We start from the raw sequence: 18,814 nt of genomic DNA, 5'->3' as shown, positions 1-18,814 counted from the left end.
AAGATCAGAAGAGAAATAGTTATGTATATATAATTTATTATAAACAGTGTCAATATCTTTTTTATATAGTAGAATACATAAAATAATTGTTTGTTGCACAAAAAGTTTCTTTTGTTTTTTTTGTTTTTGTTCTTTTCTTAATTAATTAAACATATCAATGGGATCTTGAGGAGCATCCAAGTCTCTGTATTGGATGATTTGGCGATATTCATTACCAGGTCTAAAATAAATGAGAAAGAAATAAACAAAATTGTTTGTAATTAAATAAAAAAATAAATATACAGAATAAGCAACAATGAAAGGGAAACTTTAGTTTATAGTTCTAATAGTTTAAAGTGAGGCTAGGTTGAATTATAAAAAGTGAGGTTAGTTTGTAAACCTAACCCAACTTTTATAATTATATGTTAGTTCTATCTATTTGTTTAAAAATTTACTACCAAATTTATTTAATTTACAGTTTCCTTTACATTCTCACTTACCCTGCAATTGTTTTCTTTGATTTTTTCCTTTTTCACTACATTTGCATGTAGGTTTTTTTGGTTTTATTTATTATTTTAAAGAAGTAATAATATTAATAAGGTATTAATAAGTATCATTACTACGCTAGTGTTATTAATATTAAAATTACTATTATTATTAATAATATGTAAGATATAAAAAAAAATATTTGGAAATAAAAATGTTGTCTCTAATTAAAATCAAACAAAAACAATTAATATTGGCTAACAACACACATTACAAGAAAAATTAAATATGAAACATGTATGCATTGTATTATAAACAAATTTACAGAAAATCTAATAGCAGAACACACACATGGCCGGTGGTCAATTCGATAAAAATTTTGTATTTCAAAAATAAAACTGGCCGAATTTCATAGATTTTTAACAAACATCTATTGATATAGTTTAATTTTCTACATAGTAGTAGCCATACACCACCCCATTAACTTCTTCTATTTAAATTTTTAGTCAAAGATATCAAAATTGGCTGGAGCATCCAAATCATGATAACCGATAATACGACGTTGATGTTCTATGGGCAATTCTCTGTAAAAAAGTTTACACACAAAAATAATAGTAATAATAATAGAAATATATAAAAGATATAGGTAGATTTAGAAGTAAATGATTAGAATAAAAAGATTTAACAACAAAATTAAATGAAAAATAAAAGTAAAAAAAACAAGCACAAACACAAAATATCATAGAACAAGTAAGAGAGCTGTATTCGGCTGTGCCGAATCTTATATATCCTTCACCAAAGTATGCTTTAAGATAAATATTGAAAATATTTTTTTGTAAAAAAAAATTTTAAATTTGAATTTTTTTTCAAAATTAAAAAAAAAAATTTAAAATTTTTTTTTTTTTTTGAAAATAAACAAGTAAGAGTGCTATATTCGGCTGTGCCGAGTCTAATATACCCTTCACCAAATTATACTTCAAAATTTTAAATATTTTTAGGTAAACAAAATTTAATTTCTTTTCCAGTTGTTTTTTTTAATTTTTTGGAAAAAAATTTTTTTCGTTTATTTTAAATTTTTTTATTTTTTTTAAATTTTAAAATTTTGTTTTGTAAATTTAAAATTTTTTTTTTTTGTTTTTTCAATTTTTTTTTGTGAAAAAAAAATTCGGTTTAAAATTTTTTTTTTCCGATTTTGACCCATTGTAGGTCCAATCTTATTATGGTCTTATATACGTCGTTGCATGTATTAGTAATCCAGATATAGGTCAAAAATAGGTCAAAAATCGAGGTTGTCTTGTTTTTTCCTCATATCGTAGCCATTTGTGGACCGATTTTGCTGATTTTAAATAGCAAAATTCTCGAAAGCATGTGTGATAGAATTATTGAAGATTTGGATCCCGAAGATATCTGGGGTCTTCAGAAAATTGATTTCAACAGACGGACAGACAGACAGACGGACATGGCTTAATCGACTCCGCTATCTATAAGGATCCAGAATATATATACTTTATAGGGTCGGAAATGAAAAATGTAGAAATTACAAACGGAATGACAAACTTATATATGGGGCATTTCATGTCAAGTGAACCAACTTTTGAAATCGATGTCTTCCGATTTGCACCAAGGTTAGCTCTATTGGATAGTAACTTAGACACAATTTTTCAACAACATCGGTCGAGAACTCTCTGAGTTATAGGGGGTAAAATTTTGACAATTTGGTCAAACAGGGGTTTTTTCTTATCCATGTAACTTATTACCTATTGTTCTTAGCAAAATGTGTTCCAAATAGTATAGATAGCTATTTCTTCGATCTTTCGAAAAAAAATATTTAAAAAAAAAAATAAAAAAATTTTTAATATTTTTTTTCCGAAATCAATAACTTTTTTGACTTTTTTTAAAATACGCCCTTTTTTTTTTTTTTTTTTTTTTTCTTAAAATAAAGTTTAGATATTTTCCTTGAACACCTACTTGGTCGCTTAGTGGGATGCGAGTGGGATATCTATCAAAATAAATATTTTGTAACTCAAAACATAAAATTTTTGACTTTTTTTGCAAAATCAAAAACTTTGTTGACTTTTTTTTTCAAAATGGACCCTTTTTTAATCTTTTTTTTTAGGTCAAACAAAAGCTTAGATATTATCCTCGAAGACCCTTTTGGTCGCTTAGTGGGATGCGAGTGGGATATCTATCAAAATAAATATTTTTTAACTCAAGACTTACAATTTTTGACTTTTTTTTTTTGCAAATACGATTTTTTTTCCAAATGGGCCCTTTTTTTAAAATTTTTTTTGTAGTCAAAAGAAAGCTTAGGTCCATTCCTTTAAGATATTTTTAGTCCCTTAGTGGGATGCGAGTAGGATATCTATCAAAATAAATATTTTGTAACGCAAGACATACAATTTTTTAATTTTTTTTTGCAAAATCAAAATTTTTTTCCAATATGGGCCCTTTTTTAATTTTTTTTTTTTTGCTCAAAAGAAAGCCTAGGTCCATTCCTTTAAGATATTTTTAGTCCCTTAGTGGGATGCGAGTGGGATATCTATCAAAATAAATATTTTGTAACAATTTTTTAATTTTTTTTTGCAAAATCGAAATTTTTTTCCAATATGGGACTTTTTTTTAAAAATTTTTTTTTGCTCAAAAGAAAGCTTAGGTCTTTTCCTTTAAGACCTATTTTGTCACTTAGGAAGATGTGAGTAGGATATCTATTAAAATAAAAATGTTGTAACTCAAGACATTCAATTATTGACTTTTTTTTTGCAAATTCGAATTTTTTTTCAAAATGGGCCCTTTTTTAAAAATTTTTTTTTAGTCAAAAGAAAGCTTAGGTCCATTCCTTTAAGATATTTTAGGTCCCTTAGTGGGATACGAGTGGGATATCTATCAAAATAAATATTTTGTAACTCAAGATATACAATTTTTGATTTTTTGGCAAAATCAAAAACTTTTTTGACTTTTTTTTAAAATGGGCCCTTTTTGTAATTTTTTTTTTTGCTATAAAGAAAGCTTAGGCCTATTCCTTTAAGATGGTTTTGATCGCTTAGTGGGATGCGAGTGGGATATATATCAAAATAAATGTTTTGTAACTCAAGACATACAATTTTTGTGTTAAAACATTTATTTTGATAGATATCCCACTCGCATCCCACTAAGGGACTAAAAATATCTTAAAGGAATGGACCTAGGCTTTCTTTTGAGCAAAAAAAAAAATTAAAAAAGGGCCCATATTGGAAAAAAATTTTGATTTTGCCAAAAAAAATTAAAAAATTGTATGTCTTGCGTTACAAAATATTTATTTTGATAGATATCCTACTCGCATCCCACTAAGGGACTAAAAATATCTTAAAGGAATGGACCTAAGCTTTCTTTTGACTACAAAAAAATTTTAAAAAAAGGGCCCATTTGGAAAAAAAATCGTATTTGCAAAAAAAAAGTCAAAAATTGTAAGTCTTGAGTTAAAAAATATTTATTTTGATAGATATCCCACTCGCATCCCACCAAAAGGGTCTTCAAGGATAATATCTAAGCTTTTGTTTGACCTAAAAAAAAAGATTAAAAAAGGGTCCATTTTGAAAAAAAAAGTCAACAAAGTTTTTGATTTTGCAAAAAAAGTCAAAAATTTTATGTTTTGAGTTACAAAATATTTATTTTGATAGATATCCCACTCGCATCCCACTAAGCGACCAAGTAGGTGTTCAAGGAAAATATCTAAACTTTATTTTAAGAAAAAAAAAAAAAAAAAAAAAAAGGGCGTATTTTAAAAAAAAGTCAAAAAAGTTTTTGATTTCGGAAAAAAAATATTAAAAATTTTTTATTTTTTTTTTTAATATTTTTTTTCGAAAGATCGAAGAAATAGCTATCTATACTATTTGGGACACATTTTGCTAAGAACAATAGGTAATAAGTTACATGGATAAGAAAAAACCCCTGTTTGACCAAATTGTCAAAATTTTACCCCCTATAACTCAGAGAGTTCTCGACCGATGTTGTTGAAAAATTGTGTCTGAGTTACTATCCAATAGAGCTAACCTTGGTGCAAATTTCATCCCGATCGGAAGACATCGATTTCAAAAGTTGGTTCACTTGACATGAAATGCCCCATATATATACCGAAGGTGAAGGGTATAAAAATGTATGATAAAAAAATGTTTTTGGTGAAAAAAAACATTTTTTTTTCAAGATTTAAAAAATTTCGAAATTTTTTTTGGTGAAAAAAAATTATGATAAATTTTTTTGGTGAAAAAAAAAATTATGAAAATTTATGAAAAAAAAAAATTTTTTTGTGAAAAAAAAATTCGGGGTAAAAAATATTTTTTTTTTGTTTTTTCAATTTTTTTTTGTGAAAAAAAAATTCGGTTTAAAATTTTTTTTTTCCGATTTTGACCCATTGTAGGTCCAATCTTATTATGGTCTTATATACGTCGTTGCATGTATTAGTAATCCAGATATAGGTCAAAAATAGGTCAAAAATCGAGGTTGTCTTGTTTTTTCCTCATATCGTAGCCATTTGTGGACCGATTTTGCTGATTTTAAATAGCAAAATTCTCGAAAGCATGTGTGATAGAATTATTGAAGATTTGGATCCCGAAGATATCTGGGGTCTTCAGAAAATTGATTTCAACAGACGGACAGACAGACAGACGGACATGGCTTAATCGACTCCGCTATCTATAAGGATCCAGAATATATATACTTTATAGGGTCGGAAATGAAAAATGTAGAAATTACAAACGGAATGACAAACTTATATATGGGGCATTTCATGTCAAGTGAACCAACTTTTGAAATCGATGTCTTCCGATCGGGATGAAATTTGCACCAAGGTTAGCTCTATTGGATAGTAACTCAGACACAATTTTTCAACAACATCGGTCGAGAACTCTCTGAGTTATAGGGGGTAAAATTTTGACAATTTGGTCAAACAGGGGTTTGTTCTTATCCATGTAACTTATTACCTATTGTTCTTAGCAAAATGTGTCCCAAATAGTATAGATAGCTATTTCTTCAATCTTTCGAAAAAAAATATTTAAAAAAAAAAATAAAAAATTTTTAATATTTTTTTTCCGAAATCAATAACTTTTTTGACTTTTTTTTAAAATACGCCCTTTTTTTTTTTTTTTTTTTTTTTCTTAAAATAAAGTTTAGATATTTTCCTTGAACACCTACTTGGTCGCTTAGTGGGATGCGAGTGGGATATCTATCAAAATAAATATTTTGTAACTCAAAACATAAAATTTTTGACTTTTTTTGCAAAATCAAAAACTTTGTTGACTTTTTTTTTCAAAATGGACCCTTTTTTAATCTTTTTTTTAGGTCAAACAAAAGCTTAGATATTATCCTTGAAGACCCTTTTGGTCGCTTAGTGGGATGCGAGTGGGATATCTATCAAAATAAATATTTTTTAACTCAAGACTTACAATTTTTGACTTTTTTTTTTGCAAATACGATTTTTTTTCCAAATGGGCCCTTTTTTTAAAATTTTTTTTGTAGTCAAAAGAAAGCTTACGTCCATTCCTTTAAGATATTTTTAGTCCCTTAGTGGGATGCGAGTAGGATATCTATCAAAATAAATATTTTGTAACGCAAGACATACAATTTTTTAATTTTTTTTTGCAAAATCAAAATTTTTTTCCAATATGGGCCCTTTTTTAATTTTTTTTTTTTGCTCAAAAGAAAGCCTAGGTCCATTCCTTTAAGATATTTTTAGTCCCTTAGTGGGATGCGAGTGGGATATCTATCAAAATAAATATTTTGTAACAATTTTTTAATTTTTTTTTGCAAAATCGAAATTTTTTTCCAATATGGGACTTTTTTTTAAAAATTTTTTTTTGCTCAAAAGAAAGCTTAGGTCTTTTCCTTTAAGACCTATTTTGTCACTTAGGAAGATGTGAGTAGGATATCTATTAAAATAAAAATGTTGTAACTCAAGACATTCAATTATTGACTTTTTTTTTGCAAATTCGAATTTTTTTTCAAAATGGGCCCTTTTTTAAAAATTTTTTTTTTAGTCAAAAGAAAGCTTAGGTCCATTCCTTTAAGATATTTTAGGTCCCTTAGTGGGATACGAGTGGGATATCTATCAAAATAAATATTTTGTAACTCAAGATATACAATTTTTGATTTTTTGGCAAAATCAAAAACTTTTTTGACTTTTTTTTAAAATGGGCCCTTTTTGTAATTTTTTTTTTTTTGCTATAAAGAAAGCTTAGGCCTATTCCTTTAAGATGGTTTTGATCGCTTAGTGGGATGCGAGTGGGATATATATCAAAATAAATGTTTTGTAACTCAAGACATACAATTTTTGTGTTAAAACATTTATTTTGATAGATATCCCACTCGCATCCCACTAAGGGACTAAAAATATCTTAAAGGAATGGACCTAGGCTTTCTTTTGAGCAAAAAAAAAAATTAAAAAAGGGCCCATATTGGAAAAAAATTTTGATTTTGCCAAAAAAAAATAAAAAATTGTATGTCTTGCGTTACAAAATATTTATTTTGATAGATATCCTACTCGCATCCCACTAAGGGACTAAAAATATCTTAAAGGAATGGACCTAAGCTTTCTTTTGACTACAAAAAAAATTTTAAAAAAAGGGCCCATTTGGAAAAAAAATCGTATTTGCAAAAAAAAAGTCAAAAATTGTAAGTCTTGAGTTAAAAAATATTTATTTTGATAGATATCCCACTCGCATCCCACCAAAAGGGTCTTCAAGGATAATATCTAAGCTTTTGTTTGACCTAAAAAAAAAAGATTAAAAAAGGGTCCATTTTGAAAAAAAAGTCAACAAAGTTTTTGATTTTGCAAAAAAAGTCAAAAATTTTATGTTTTGAGTTACAAAATATTTATTTTGATAGATATCCCACTCGCATCCCACTAAGCGACCAAGTAGGTGTTCAAGGAAAATATCTAAACTTTATTTTAAGAAAAAAAAAAAAAAAAAAAAAAAAGGGCGTATTTTAAAAAAAAAGTCAAAAAAGTTTTTGATTTCGGAAAAAAAATATTAAAAATTTTTTATTTTTTTTTTTAATATTTTTTTTCGAAAGATCGAAGAAATAGCTATCTATACTATTTGGAACACATTTTGCTAAGAACAATAGGTAATAAGTTACATGGATAAGAAAAAACCCCTGTTTGACCAAATTGTCAAAATTTTACCCCCTATAACTCAGAGAGTTCTCGACCGATGTTGTTGAAAAATTGTGTCTGAGTTACTATCCAATAGAGCTAACCTTGGTGCAAATTTCATCCCGATCGGAAGACATCGATTTCAAAAGTTGGTTCACTTGACATGAAATGCCCCATATATATACCGAAGGTGAAGGGTATAAAAATGTATGATAAAAAAATGTTTTTGGTGAAAAAAAACATTTTTTTTTCAAGATTTAAAAAATTTCGAAATTTTTTTTTGGTGAAAAAAAAATTATAATAAATTTTTTTGGTGAAAAAAAAAATATGAAAATTTATGAAAAAAAATTTTTTTTTGTGAAAAAAAAATTCAGGGTAAAAAATATTTTTCCGATTATTGCAGGTCCGACTTACTTTGGCCTTATATACGCCGTAGCAAAGGTCTTTGAAATATCTATTATTGGATCCATATTAATTACATAGTAATCAAGATATATGTAGATCAAAAACAGGTTGTCCTTATATCTCAGCCATTTGTGGGCCGATTTTCTCGATTTTAAGTAACAACAGAGCCGGGAGAATTCCCGATATATTGATGTATGAATCATGTATGTAAGTTATTTGGGGGCTACGGAAAGTTGATTTCAAATAAAAAATGTAGAAATCACAAACGGAATAACAAAACTTATCACTCATGGTGAAGGGTATATAAACGGAATGGCAAATATTTGAATTTCCTGGTTTCGATGCCTGGAAGCAGGATTATCAACTCAAGACTAGGGGATGATGATTAGAAGACGGGTTACCAAGGGTAAATCGCAGGGTGAAGTATTGTCTCCCCTGTTTTGGTTACTCTATTCTCAAGATCATTGAATCTAAGGGTAGGAATGTATATAGGATTTATACATCGGTTGTAAGACCCATCATTACTTATGGTTGCACGGTTTGGTGGAAGGCAATGAGAAAAAGTTGTTATAGGAAGATACTCAATAAAGTTCAGAGATGTGTTTTCATTGACATAACTGGTGCTTTCCATAGCTTATCTCCGGCAGCATTGAGGTCTTGGTGGCAAGTGTGACGGCTAGGAACTTGCTTAGACTCATTGAGTCTTCTCTGGTACATAACTGGTCAGGCTAGTATCCCTACAGGGATTTCGGACCATAGGGTAACACTTTAGACTTCGGTATTTCACCCCAGCTATTTGAAGGGAGTTCAAATAGAATCTGGCACGGGAGCCGGTGTTTATGAAGTTAATGAGGACATCAAAATTTCATACAGGCTCCCAGACGAATGCTGCGTCTTCCAGGCAGAGATCCTAGCGATCTGGAAAGCCAGGGATTTGATAAGGGCTCACGTCACTGAGGGGTCTGTAGTGGCACTGAGGGGTCTGTAGTGGCACTGAGGGCTTTGAAATGCCATTAGGTACTCTCGAGCATAGAGCTGAACTGTAAGAAGGCTCTAGAAGCGTTATTAAAACTATAAACAATCAGATTGTGATGGGCACCAGGGATAGGGAGCCCTGTAACTTCTGTAGGTTGTGCGAGGATATTGACGAACTAGAAACAGTGAAACATATTCTGTGTAACTGTCGTAGATTACATGATCTCAGGCAAAAATGGCGTGGGGGAAAGATTTCATGATGAACTGGGCGATGTATCAAGGGAATAGGCTGGCTATTTTGGGTAACGGGACTCTGAGAATCCCAGTCTATACTTTGTCCTAGTTATATTTCCAAAGGGTATCACAATGTATCCTATGGGTTCCCGAGTGGACGTCCATATTCTCATTCATCTCCTCTAGTTGTCAACTTAATCTAAATACTTTAATTAACTATATTCCCTTTTCCCCCCAACACCTTTTAACAACAATTACACACATCAAAAACAAACTCACACACAAAAAAAATCTATATAATAATAATAATTACCTGCGTCCTGGTCCACCAAAACCCCGACCACCACGTCCTGGTATCATAAGAGGTGGTGCATAAGCTGCATAGGGTGGTGCATACGCGGGTGGATATACAGGTGCTCTGTAACCTCCACTTGACTCGGATGTTGTACGCTTATTGTTACCAGGATGCTCTGGTAGCTGTGGCCTCTTCGGATCCTTAAGGTAGTTATTAAAGAATTCAACTTCTTTGCGCACCTCATCGACCTTTTCGCCGTGCTTATTGAAAATGTGTTTGCGTATAAATTCGGGACCTTTGAATTTCTTACCCGACAACGGGCACAACCATTTGTCTTTAGCCAATTCTTGGGTATTGGCCTGTACGAATTTCTCCACCTCTGCTTCGGTATCTTTGCTGCCGAGATTTTTCAAATCATCCTCTGCGATGGTGGTGCTCTTGGCCAGGAAAGTTTGCATTTTATTTTCGAAATTTTTAATATAGTCTTGCATGTCATTTTGTGAAACTTTGGCTGGTGGAGGACCACGGGCATGTATGATGCCACAACGATTGGGCATCTCATCTTCGTAGGGATACTCGCAGTGATTGTAAAAGTCCACAGAGTGTACAATGCGTAGATATAAGATAAGATTGTCTAAGACCGTTAATAATTGGGGATCTCTTTCGATGGCCTCACCCTCAGAGTCTTTGTTGTCACCACTAATACCCAAAAGCTCTTCCTCTTCGGCAGATGCTTCTTCAATTAGGAAATCGGTTATGTTCTGTAAAACGGGATTGTTGGTTTTGAAGCCATACGATGAGGAAGAATTGTTAAGATCGCTACTGGCTTCTAGGGCTGTGGAGCCATTTTCTTCCTTATTCTCCTCCTTACTGGCTTGCTGCAAGTAGCAGAGCAGTTGTTATATGTAAGTAATAAATATATTTTTTTTTAATTACTAGAAAAATTCACTTACCCATAGTTTAAACTTCTCATCCAAATTCATGGCAATTTTGGCACACAATTTAATGTCCGCCCTGACTATGGTCTTGTGCGCTGTCATGCCATTAACAGGTCTCACCCTACGACTCAGATCCCGATTAACAATGGCTCCCATTTCACAATCACGCAAACGTGTATTATTTAAATTCCAGCAGATTTCTTTGATGTTGACATCACGCTTGAATGTCACCCAGCCGCGACGATACCAGCGACGTTCCACCAAAGGATCGGCTATGGCCACCCTCAAATAACCATCGAACTTTTGACACACTGTCTCGATTTCGGACTTGGTTATGGAAGGTGCCAAATTACGCAAGAATATGGAGGAGGTGCGATGTAATGCACGGGGTTGGGGACCATCTTTCACTTTGTCCAAATCAATAGTTTCTGGTTGCTCTTCATCCTTGGGTTTGTCCTCTTCTATTTTAGCCTCTCCTTCTACTTCTTTATCTTGAGCTTCCTCTTCTTTGCTTTCCTCTTTGTCTTCCTCTAATGAAGTGTCTGTTTTTGTCTCTTCCGGTGTTTCATCACCTGATAGTTTTTCGGTTTTTTCCTCTTCTTTATTTGTTTCCTTGCTTTCTGTGGTCTCCTCGCCATTCTCTTTAATCACCTCTGTTTCCTTGGTTTCGGTTTCGGGTAATTCCTTCTCTTCCTCTTCTACTTTTTCAAGCTTTTCCTCGGGTTTTTCCTCTACTTTTTCAGTGTCAGCTACAACCACAGCTTCTTCTTCTTCTGGCTTTTCTTCTTTCTTCTCTACCATTTCTTCATCCTCATCCTTTTTCAATGTCTCCAAGTCATATTTATTTTTGACCTTTTCATCATCTTCATCTTCACTGCTCGACGATGAACTGCTTGAATCTGAATCAGATGATGAGGAAGACGATGAATCTGAACTGGTTCTTTTACGTTTCAGAGATTTTTTCTTTTTCTCTTCGGATTTTTCTTTGGCTTTTGTCTTAGCACTTTCCTCATGATCATTATCATCGTCATCCCAATTCTCCTCATCGTCTGAGCCTTTCTTATGACGATTAATAGGCCTGGGCGAAACACATTTTGGCTCGTCATCACGTTTCTTTTCAACCGATGTGATAATGACATCATCGTCATGATCGTTTTTCTTGTCGAACACACGTTCTGGATACGAGGCTTCTTTGGGCTTTTCGTCGAGGATCTTGAGGTCATCATCGGTGCCACCCTCCAATTTAATGACCACAGTGTCTAAAACACGCAGAAGAGGTTCGGTTTGTGTGGTATCGACCGAGACATTTTTAATCATGCCACTCTTTAGGAGATCATCGAAGACTTCAACGCGTCTCTGTAAGATAAAAAGAAATTTTTGTTTGAGATATGATAGCTATGAAATATTTTACATGTTTGCGAAAATTTAGCTCAAAGTAATGAAATATAGAACAAAACAAGTAAGAGAGCTTTACTCGGCTGTGCCGAATCTTATATACCCTTCACCAAATTATACATAAAAATATTTTTTTTTTAAATATTAAATAAAAATATTTTTTTTTTGTTTTAAAATTTTTTTTTTTTAAATTGTTTTTAATTTTTTTAATAATTATATTTTTAAATTTTTTAAAAAAAAAATTTTGGGAAAAATAATTACACAAAAAAAAATTTTTTGAGGAAAAAAAAATTCGGGTTAAAAAATATTTTTCCCGATTTTGACCCATTGCAGGACCAAATTACTATAACCTTATCTACATCGTTGCAATGCACTTTGAAATATCTATCATTAGATATCCATATTGTCTATATTAATGACTTAGTAATCCAGATATTTATCAAAAATAGGACAAAAATCGAGGTTGTCACGGTTTTTTCCTTATCTCAGCCATTAATGCTCCGATTTTGTCGATTTTAAATATCAACCGAGCCGAAAGAATTCCCAACATATTGATGTATGAATCATGTATTTAAGTTATTTGGGGGCTACGGAAAGTTGATTTCAACATACAGACGGACATGGCTATATCGACTTCTCTATCTATAACGATCCAGAATATACAATGGTTGACAAAACAATGGAAACTTTTCCAAATATTTCATTAGTGGCCTAAAATCTGAAATAATTTTTTAAAAAATTTTAAAATTTTTGTAGTATTTTATTTGTATACTTTTATCAACTTAATTTAACAAAAACAAAGAACATAATTAATTAAATTCTAAAAATGAGAAAACAAAATTAAAAGATTTTTTATTACGGCATTGACAAAACAATGGAAACTTAGGTATTATTTTAACAAATATGGTCTAAACTTTGCAATAACTCAATATTTTGTTGGGTATCCCTTATTTTTTTATAACTGCTACACATCGACGATGCATTGAACCAATTAAAGAGTCAATGGTCTCCTTTGAAATATTTTGCCATTTCCTTATAACCGCCTCCGATAAATCTTCCTTCCTGGTGTAATTTTGGGTCCTTATTTTAGGATCTACAATTTCCCATAGATTTTCTATGGTATTGAGATCTGCCGATTGGGCAGGCCACTTCAAAACACGTACCTCGTTGGATTGTAACCACTCGGTTACAACCCTAGAGGTGTGTTTCGGGTCGTTGTCGTGTTGGAATCTACAAACAAGGCGCTATTTTCCTCAGCGTATGGATACATAACATCGTTTAATATGGTTCTGCATCCTATACCTGTCATGGTATCTTTTATAATATGAATTGGGCCCATACCTTGCCCTAAAAAACATCCCCATACCATAATATTGCCACCGCCAAACTTTACAGACTTATTTGTGTACTTTGGATATAATCTTTTTCCCTTTGGTCGTCTTACAAATTTTCTCCCATCACTGCCTCTTAAATTGTATTTGGATTCGTCGGAAAAGAGGACAGTATTCCATTTCTGTATCGACCAGTTTAAATGATCCCTGGCAAATTGTAGACGAGCAGAACGGTTCTTTTTAGAAATGAGTGTTTTTTTCACAGGACGATAGCAACCAAGACCAGCCTCATTTGCCCTGCGACTAACTGTTCGGGTATTTATTTCTAATTTTAGACTATTAACAACCTCTCGAGCAGTTATTTTTTGGGAATTTCTTGAACTCTCTCGCTATTAATACACATGACACTCACATAGGACCCTATACGCTTAATTTCATGTTTCTAGGTCCATTATTATAGAAAAGTACCAAAAAGCAGACACTTGTGGATTCCCACCCACTCTGGCCCATGTAAGCTTTATTTCATGTTTCTAGGTTCATTGGTGAAGAAAATACAAAAAGTACCATTCGATTAAAGAAAAAGTACCAAAAAGTCTACCCTTAAAATTCACAATCACTTAGGACCATATATGCTTAATTTCATGTTTCTAAGTCCATTGTCATATAAAATTCAAAAAGTACCATTAGATGAATAAAAAAGTACCTATAGTTCAGTTCTCACATTTTGGTACCTAAATATTGTACCCTATTCCTAACACAAACTTCACTCATATACATATCAGCTAACTTTAATGTCGATAAGTGAAATAATTTAAAATATTAAAAAAAAGTACCATTAGGAGAAAAGTACCAATTTTCCTTTTCTTCCTTGAAACAATCAAGTTCGAACTTTAAAAATATTCCATTTTGCCAAAATTGTTTATGCTACAGACATGTCTCAAACGATTGAAATCTGTGTTAATGTGCCCAAGAAAAAATATGTTTTAAAAAAAGTACCAAACTGTTTACCCGGATTTGGCCCAATATACAGCTTGGCACTCGAGTTCCAAATAACACCCTGTTAGTTAATTTTTGTACGAATCCAGGAACCAATGTTAAAAAATTATCAAAATTGGCTTAATAATTTCAAATATAATGTATTTTCCCGATTTTATCCCCTTTTTAAATTTCTGTATCATAATAAAATATTGGTATGTCTATGTCAAATTATAGAAAAACATATTTTATGAAAAAGTACCAAAAATAAACACAATTTTTATCCCTTAAGGTTTCGAATTTCCAAAAAGTACCAAACTTATATTTTTTTTTGTTAGTTAAAGAATACGATTTAAAATTTGTTTCTATGTTTGTTGGTTTAAAAGATACATAGGGTGCAAAAAAAGTACCAAAATACAGTTTTTACCCGTTTTCTCCCCTAAAAGTTTCGAATTTCCAAAAAGTACGAAACACCTGTCAGCTTATTTTTTAAATGGAGTAACATGAAACTTTAAGTTTTTTTTGTGTCTTTATTAGTTTTGAAGATATGAGGTTACTGAATTTACCCTTTTTACCCCCTAAACGTTCGAATTTCCAAAAATTCCTTCTTATCGGATCGTTTAGGGGAGGGAGGAACCCACAGTTAAAATTTCGTGAGTCCAGCTTCACCCGTTTGGGCTGTGCGATGATGAATCAGTCAGTCAGTAACGTTACACTTTTATATACATATATAGATTTTTCACAGATACTTTCTTGTTTTAAACCAGCTTTAAAATAGTTAATTATTTTATTTTTTAATTCTTCACAAATCTTAGCTTTAGCCATTTTCGTTAACTTTGAAAAAAAGCAATTATGCGAAAAACTTAGAAAAAGAAATTGTGAAAAATTACCAGAATTTAAAAATAAAATAAAATAACTGTAAAAGGATGCTTTTTTATTATTTTCGTTTTACACTTCTTTCTTGCAGAAGTTTAAAAGTTTCCATTGTTTTGTCATTAGCGAAATAGTGAATATTTTTAATTTTGTTCCCTTTTTTTCAGAATATAATTAATTATGTTGTTTGTTTTTCAGTTAATTTATATAAATAAAACTATACAAGTAAAATACTAAAAAAAAAAATTATTTTAAAAAATATTTAAAATTTTGGGCTACATATGGAATATTTGGAAAAGTTTCCATTGTTTTGTCAACCACTGTATATACTTTGTGGGGTCGCAAATGAAAAATGTAAAAATTGCCACTCATGGCGAAGGGTATAAAAAACAAAGTTGAGACATTTCTGAATTAGTTTTATTCTTATATTTTAGTAAATCATTAGAAATTTTATGTTCGAAATTTTTCGAAATTATTAGAAATTTTTTTACCATTAGATATGATTGCAACAGCCACAACTCATATTTCTTTACATATTATTTGACTTAATTAAATTATAAATTAAATCTTACCTTAAGAAAATTCAACTGTTCCTCCTTGCGCTTAACACTGTCCATAGGATGATATTTGTTTTTGAACCTAAACGCAGAGATAAAATAAAAGAAAAGCAAAAATAAAACATTAGTTCATAATGAAATCATAACAATCTAAACCCTATAATAATGTAAATTAAAACAGCTGATTGAATAAGAAAATTTTGTTGAAACCATCGTTGTTAAATCCCAGTCGAGACACTCCTCCGCTTTTCAAAATTGTTAAACCAGCTAAAAATTGTGTTTATTTTTTTTTTATAGATTTTTTAGTTTATTTTTGTAAATTAATTTAACTGAATTTACCAAATCTTACCTTTACAATATATATATTTTTTAACAAGTTAATTAGGCGTATAGAAATTTATTTAAACGATTTTAATAAAAACGCGGTTCAAAAATATTTGCAAAATAAGTTAAACACACTGTGGCATTGCTCGCCAAGTGCAAAATCAAACAAATCAAAAGTTAGAAGTAGAATATAAAATCATCATCATGATCGTCATTCAATGAACGATTTCAGAATGATAGGAGAGATAAAAGGCAGCAGCACATGGATTCTATAAACAAACAACAATATTTGGGTGGTAGGTGGTAGTAGTAGTAGTAGGTAGAGTGTAGTATAGAATCTTTGTCTAGGGACATGTGCGCTTTTTTTTAAACAACCATCCTATGTATGTAAGTATATAAATGTGTGGCTGAGGACGCCATTCTTAAATAGCTGTAGAGAAAAACTTATTTTTTAAAAAAACACAAACAACAAATTTGCAAAAACAAAAAAATGTTTATAAATAAATAAAGGTTTAATTTGATGATTTAAGTATTTGAGATAAGAAATGGAAATAAAGGAAAATTGTAAAGAAAAAAAAGGAGATCATAAAAAAACATCATTATAAAGGATCTTCCAATAGGAACTTCCGAACTTTGACAGTTGACAGCGGCCATATTGTTGAAGCTACGTCTGTTGAATTGGCTGTCATTTATTCAGTTTGATAAAATTGTTATATAATTTCTGGATTGTGGAATTTGGGACGCTACCAATCCACATGAGATCCAAGAGCGTCCAATGCATTTCAAAAAAGTCACTGTTTGATGTTGATTTTGGGCTGGCGGCGTCTTCGGAGATCGTCGTTGGCCTTCTTTTGGTCTGAATTGGATGATATAGACATTTGTGGGCATGGTCAGCTCACGTGTATGTGAAGGTCTCCGAGATCATGCGATTTGACCCCGTTAGACTTTTTCTAGTGGGGTTTTCTTAAGTTGCAGGTCACTGCGAATGAGCTGCCTTCAAAGGATTTGCACCATGTTATATTCCATACATAATGGCATCGATGTTATCTCACACACTTTGTTTTATTAATATTTAAAGACAGGAAGCACTTACTGAAAGAGCCTTTATAAAGAACATGGAACAGGTTTTTAGAAATCCTTATTTTTCATAGAAAAAATACATCAATAAGTCTTATTTCTTTCCACCCGTGCCATGTTGAAATGATGTTTTTTTTTTTTTTTGAAACAAAGAAATTTGCAAATAAACAGTTTTTTTCCTTTTGTAAATTTAAACAAATTATGTTTGAAAATGCCTGCAAAACTTACCATTCCTCATCCTTGTGGGCCACAAAGAATTCATTTAATTGTTGACGCTTGAATTCCAATTTATATTCATTGTATTTGCGTAAAACTTCAGTATCCGAAATGCCATCATCTTGGGTGTCCAAGAATTGTTTCAAAGTCATCATGGCGGGTTGAGTTTGTAGATCGGTATTGGCAGCCGGCTCACGAGAATGAGCACCATGCGATAGGGCGGCACCATAAGCACCATGTAAACCATGGGCGGCATAATGTTCATTCCAGGCATGCATAAGATAGGGATCGTAGGCTAAACAAAATTGAAAATAATTAAAATTTTAAAAAACTATCAGCCCAATTATGAATAAAGAATTTCCCGGGAGTTTGTTCCCAGGGAGTTTTTTCACGTTGAATATGAATAGGAAAAATGAGAAAAGGAAAAAAACTCCCGGGGAATTTTTATTCATAATTGGGCTGTATAAAAAAACTTACGTCCAAATCTGGGATTGCCTCTTAAATCATCGCCCCAGTCTTGGCGCATACGCTTGGCTAGCGGCATTTCACGGCCCGGTGAACCATAACGATCGCGGGGACCACGGAAATCTCTATAGTCTGAACGGGCCCTACTAGCTGCTCCACCTCTAAAGGGATTGCCTCTGTTTAAAAGATATTTTGGTATTAATTCCTAATTCATATATTTCTCCATGATTTACCCACCTTTCCGGCCAATCATCACGGCCGCCGCCGCTGCCACCACCACGCCTATCATCACGGCGTTCCGAGCGATAACTATCACCCGAGCTGCGTTCACCGCGGAATTTATCGCGACGCTTGCGATCGTACTCATCATCGGAATCGGCCATTGTCTGTAATTTTAAAAAGAAATTTTGAAATTAAAGAAAACTGCAGCAAAACAGCCACGCATAAGGGTGAAAGTGTATTTAGGCAAACTTCTTTGCAGCAAACATAACCTCAAAAATTAATTTATTAAAAAAAATCAAGAAAACAAACGTAAAAATCATTAAACAACTACCACAAGCTGCTAAATTAAATAAATAAAACACTATTCGACAAATTTAATTATATTTATAAACAAAAAACTCGGAATTATTGTCAATTTTCCTGCAACATTAGCAGCCATTTTTTTCACATTATGGCTAATTGGGCTGGTTAGTCATTGAACAAAATCTATTGTTTACAATTAAGAAATTTACTTATATTTGTTAATATATTCTAGACTGTTTAATAAACTTGCTTTTTATTTCATTTCTGGCTTTTAATACCTTTTATTTTGTTAGAAAAAACAAACGAAAAACTATTAGATGACGCGCTTTTTTTATGTGCAGTTCACTTAATTTTTTTCTCAACAATAGTGATGTATATTTTAGACTTAATTAATCGTTACTTAAGAGTTACTTGCTATAACATGCCTGTGTTTAGAAATACATCCCTGTATATGCTCAAGGTAATGGCAACCCTTGGAAAATTGTGAAAAATAGCGGGAATATTTAGTAAATAAAAGAAATGAAAGCGAAATGGGCGGAAATAATTACAATTTTACAAAATTTGTTAAATATAAATAACTAAATTGAAAAATAATATAAAAACAGCCAAGTTTTATTAAAAATATGTTTATTAATTAA

At 31.5% G+C, this 18,814-nt stretch overlaps 1 protein-coding gene across 3 annotated transcripts; it reads right to left on the bottom strand.

Moving 5' to 3' along the window:
• Positions 1–19: 19 nt before the first annotated feature.
• Positions 20–18,556, bottom strand: Ars2 (arsenic resistance protein 2). Of its 3 annotated transcripts, none has more exons than XM_065513970.1 (8): positions 18,455–18,556; positions 17,889–18,037; positions 17,664–17,827; positions 17,199–17,481; positions 15,585–15,651; positions 10,454–11,794; positions 9,519–10,378; positions 20–220 (listed from the first exon to the last, which is right to left on the bottom strand). In XM_065513970.1, exons 2-8 carry the CDS (start codon positions 18,032–18,034, stop codon positions 142–144), a joined length of 2,940 nt encoding a protein of 979 aa, XP_065370042.1. In that variant the 5' UTR covers positions 18,035–18,037; positions 18,455–18,556; the 3' UTR covers positions 20–141. The 3 variants fall into 3 exon arrangements, with proteins under 3 accessions (XP_065370042.1, XP_065370041.1, XP_065370044.1); XM_065513969.1 differs by lacking the exon at positions 20–220 and adding an exon at positions 487–1,049; XM_065513972.1 differs by lacking the exons at positions 20–220; positions 9,519–10,378; positions 10,454–11,794; positions 15,585–15,651 and adding an exon at positions 15,894–16,323.
• Positions 18,557–18,814: the final 258 nt, after the last annotated feature.

This window comes from Calliphora vicina, chromosome 5 (assembly GCF_958450345.1).
Source record: "Calliphora vicina chromosome 5, idCalVici1.1, whole genome shotgun sequence".
NCBI classification, from domain to species: domain Eukaryota; kingdom Metazoa; phylum Arthropoda; class Insecta; order Diptera; family Calliphoridae; genus Calliphora; species Calliphora vicina.
The sequence above is the reverse complement of the archived record's forward strand: the minus strand, read 5'-3'. Positions and strand labels throughout refer to the sequence as shown.

Coding starts and splice junctions, on each gene's coding strand:
- Ars2 (XM_065513969.1), bottom strand. CDS start 18,034: ATGGCCGATTCCGATGATGAGTACGATCGCAAGCGTCGCGATAAATTC. Junction 17,482..17,663: donor AGGCAATCCCAGATTTGGAC/GTAAGTTTTTTT, acceptor AATTTTGTTTAG/CCTACGATCCCTATCTTATG. Junction 15,652..17,198: donor GCCCACAAGGATGAGGAATG/GTAAGTTTTGCA, acceptor CTCTGCGTTTAG/GTTCAAAAACAAATATCATC.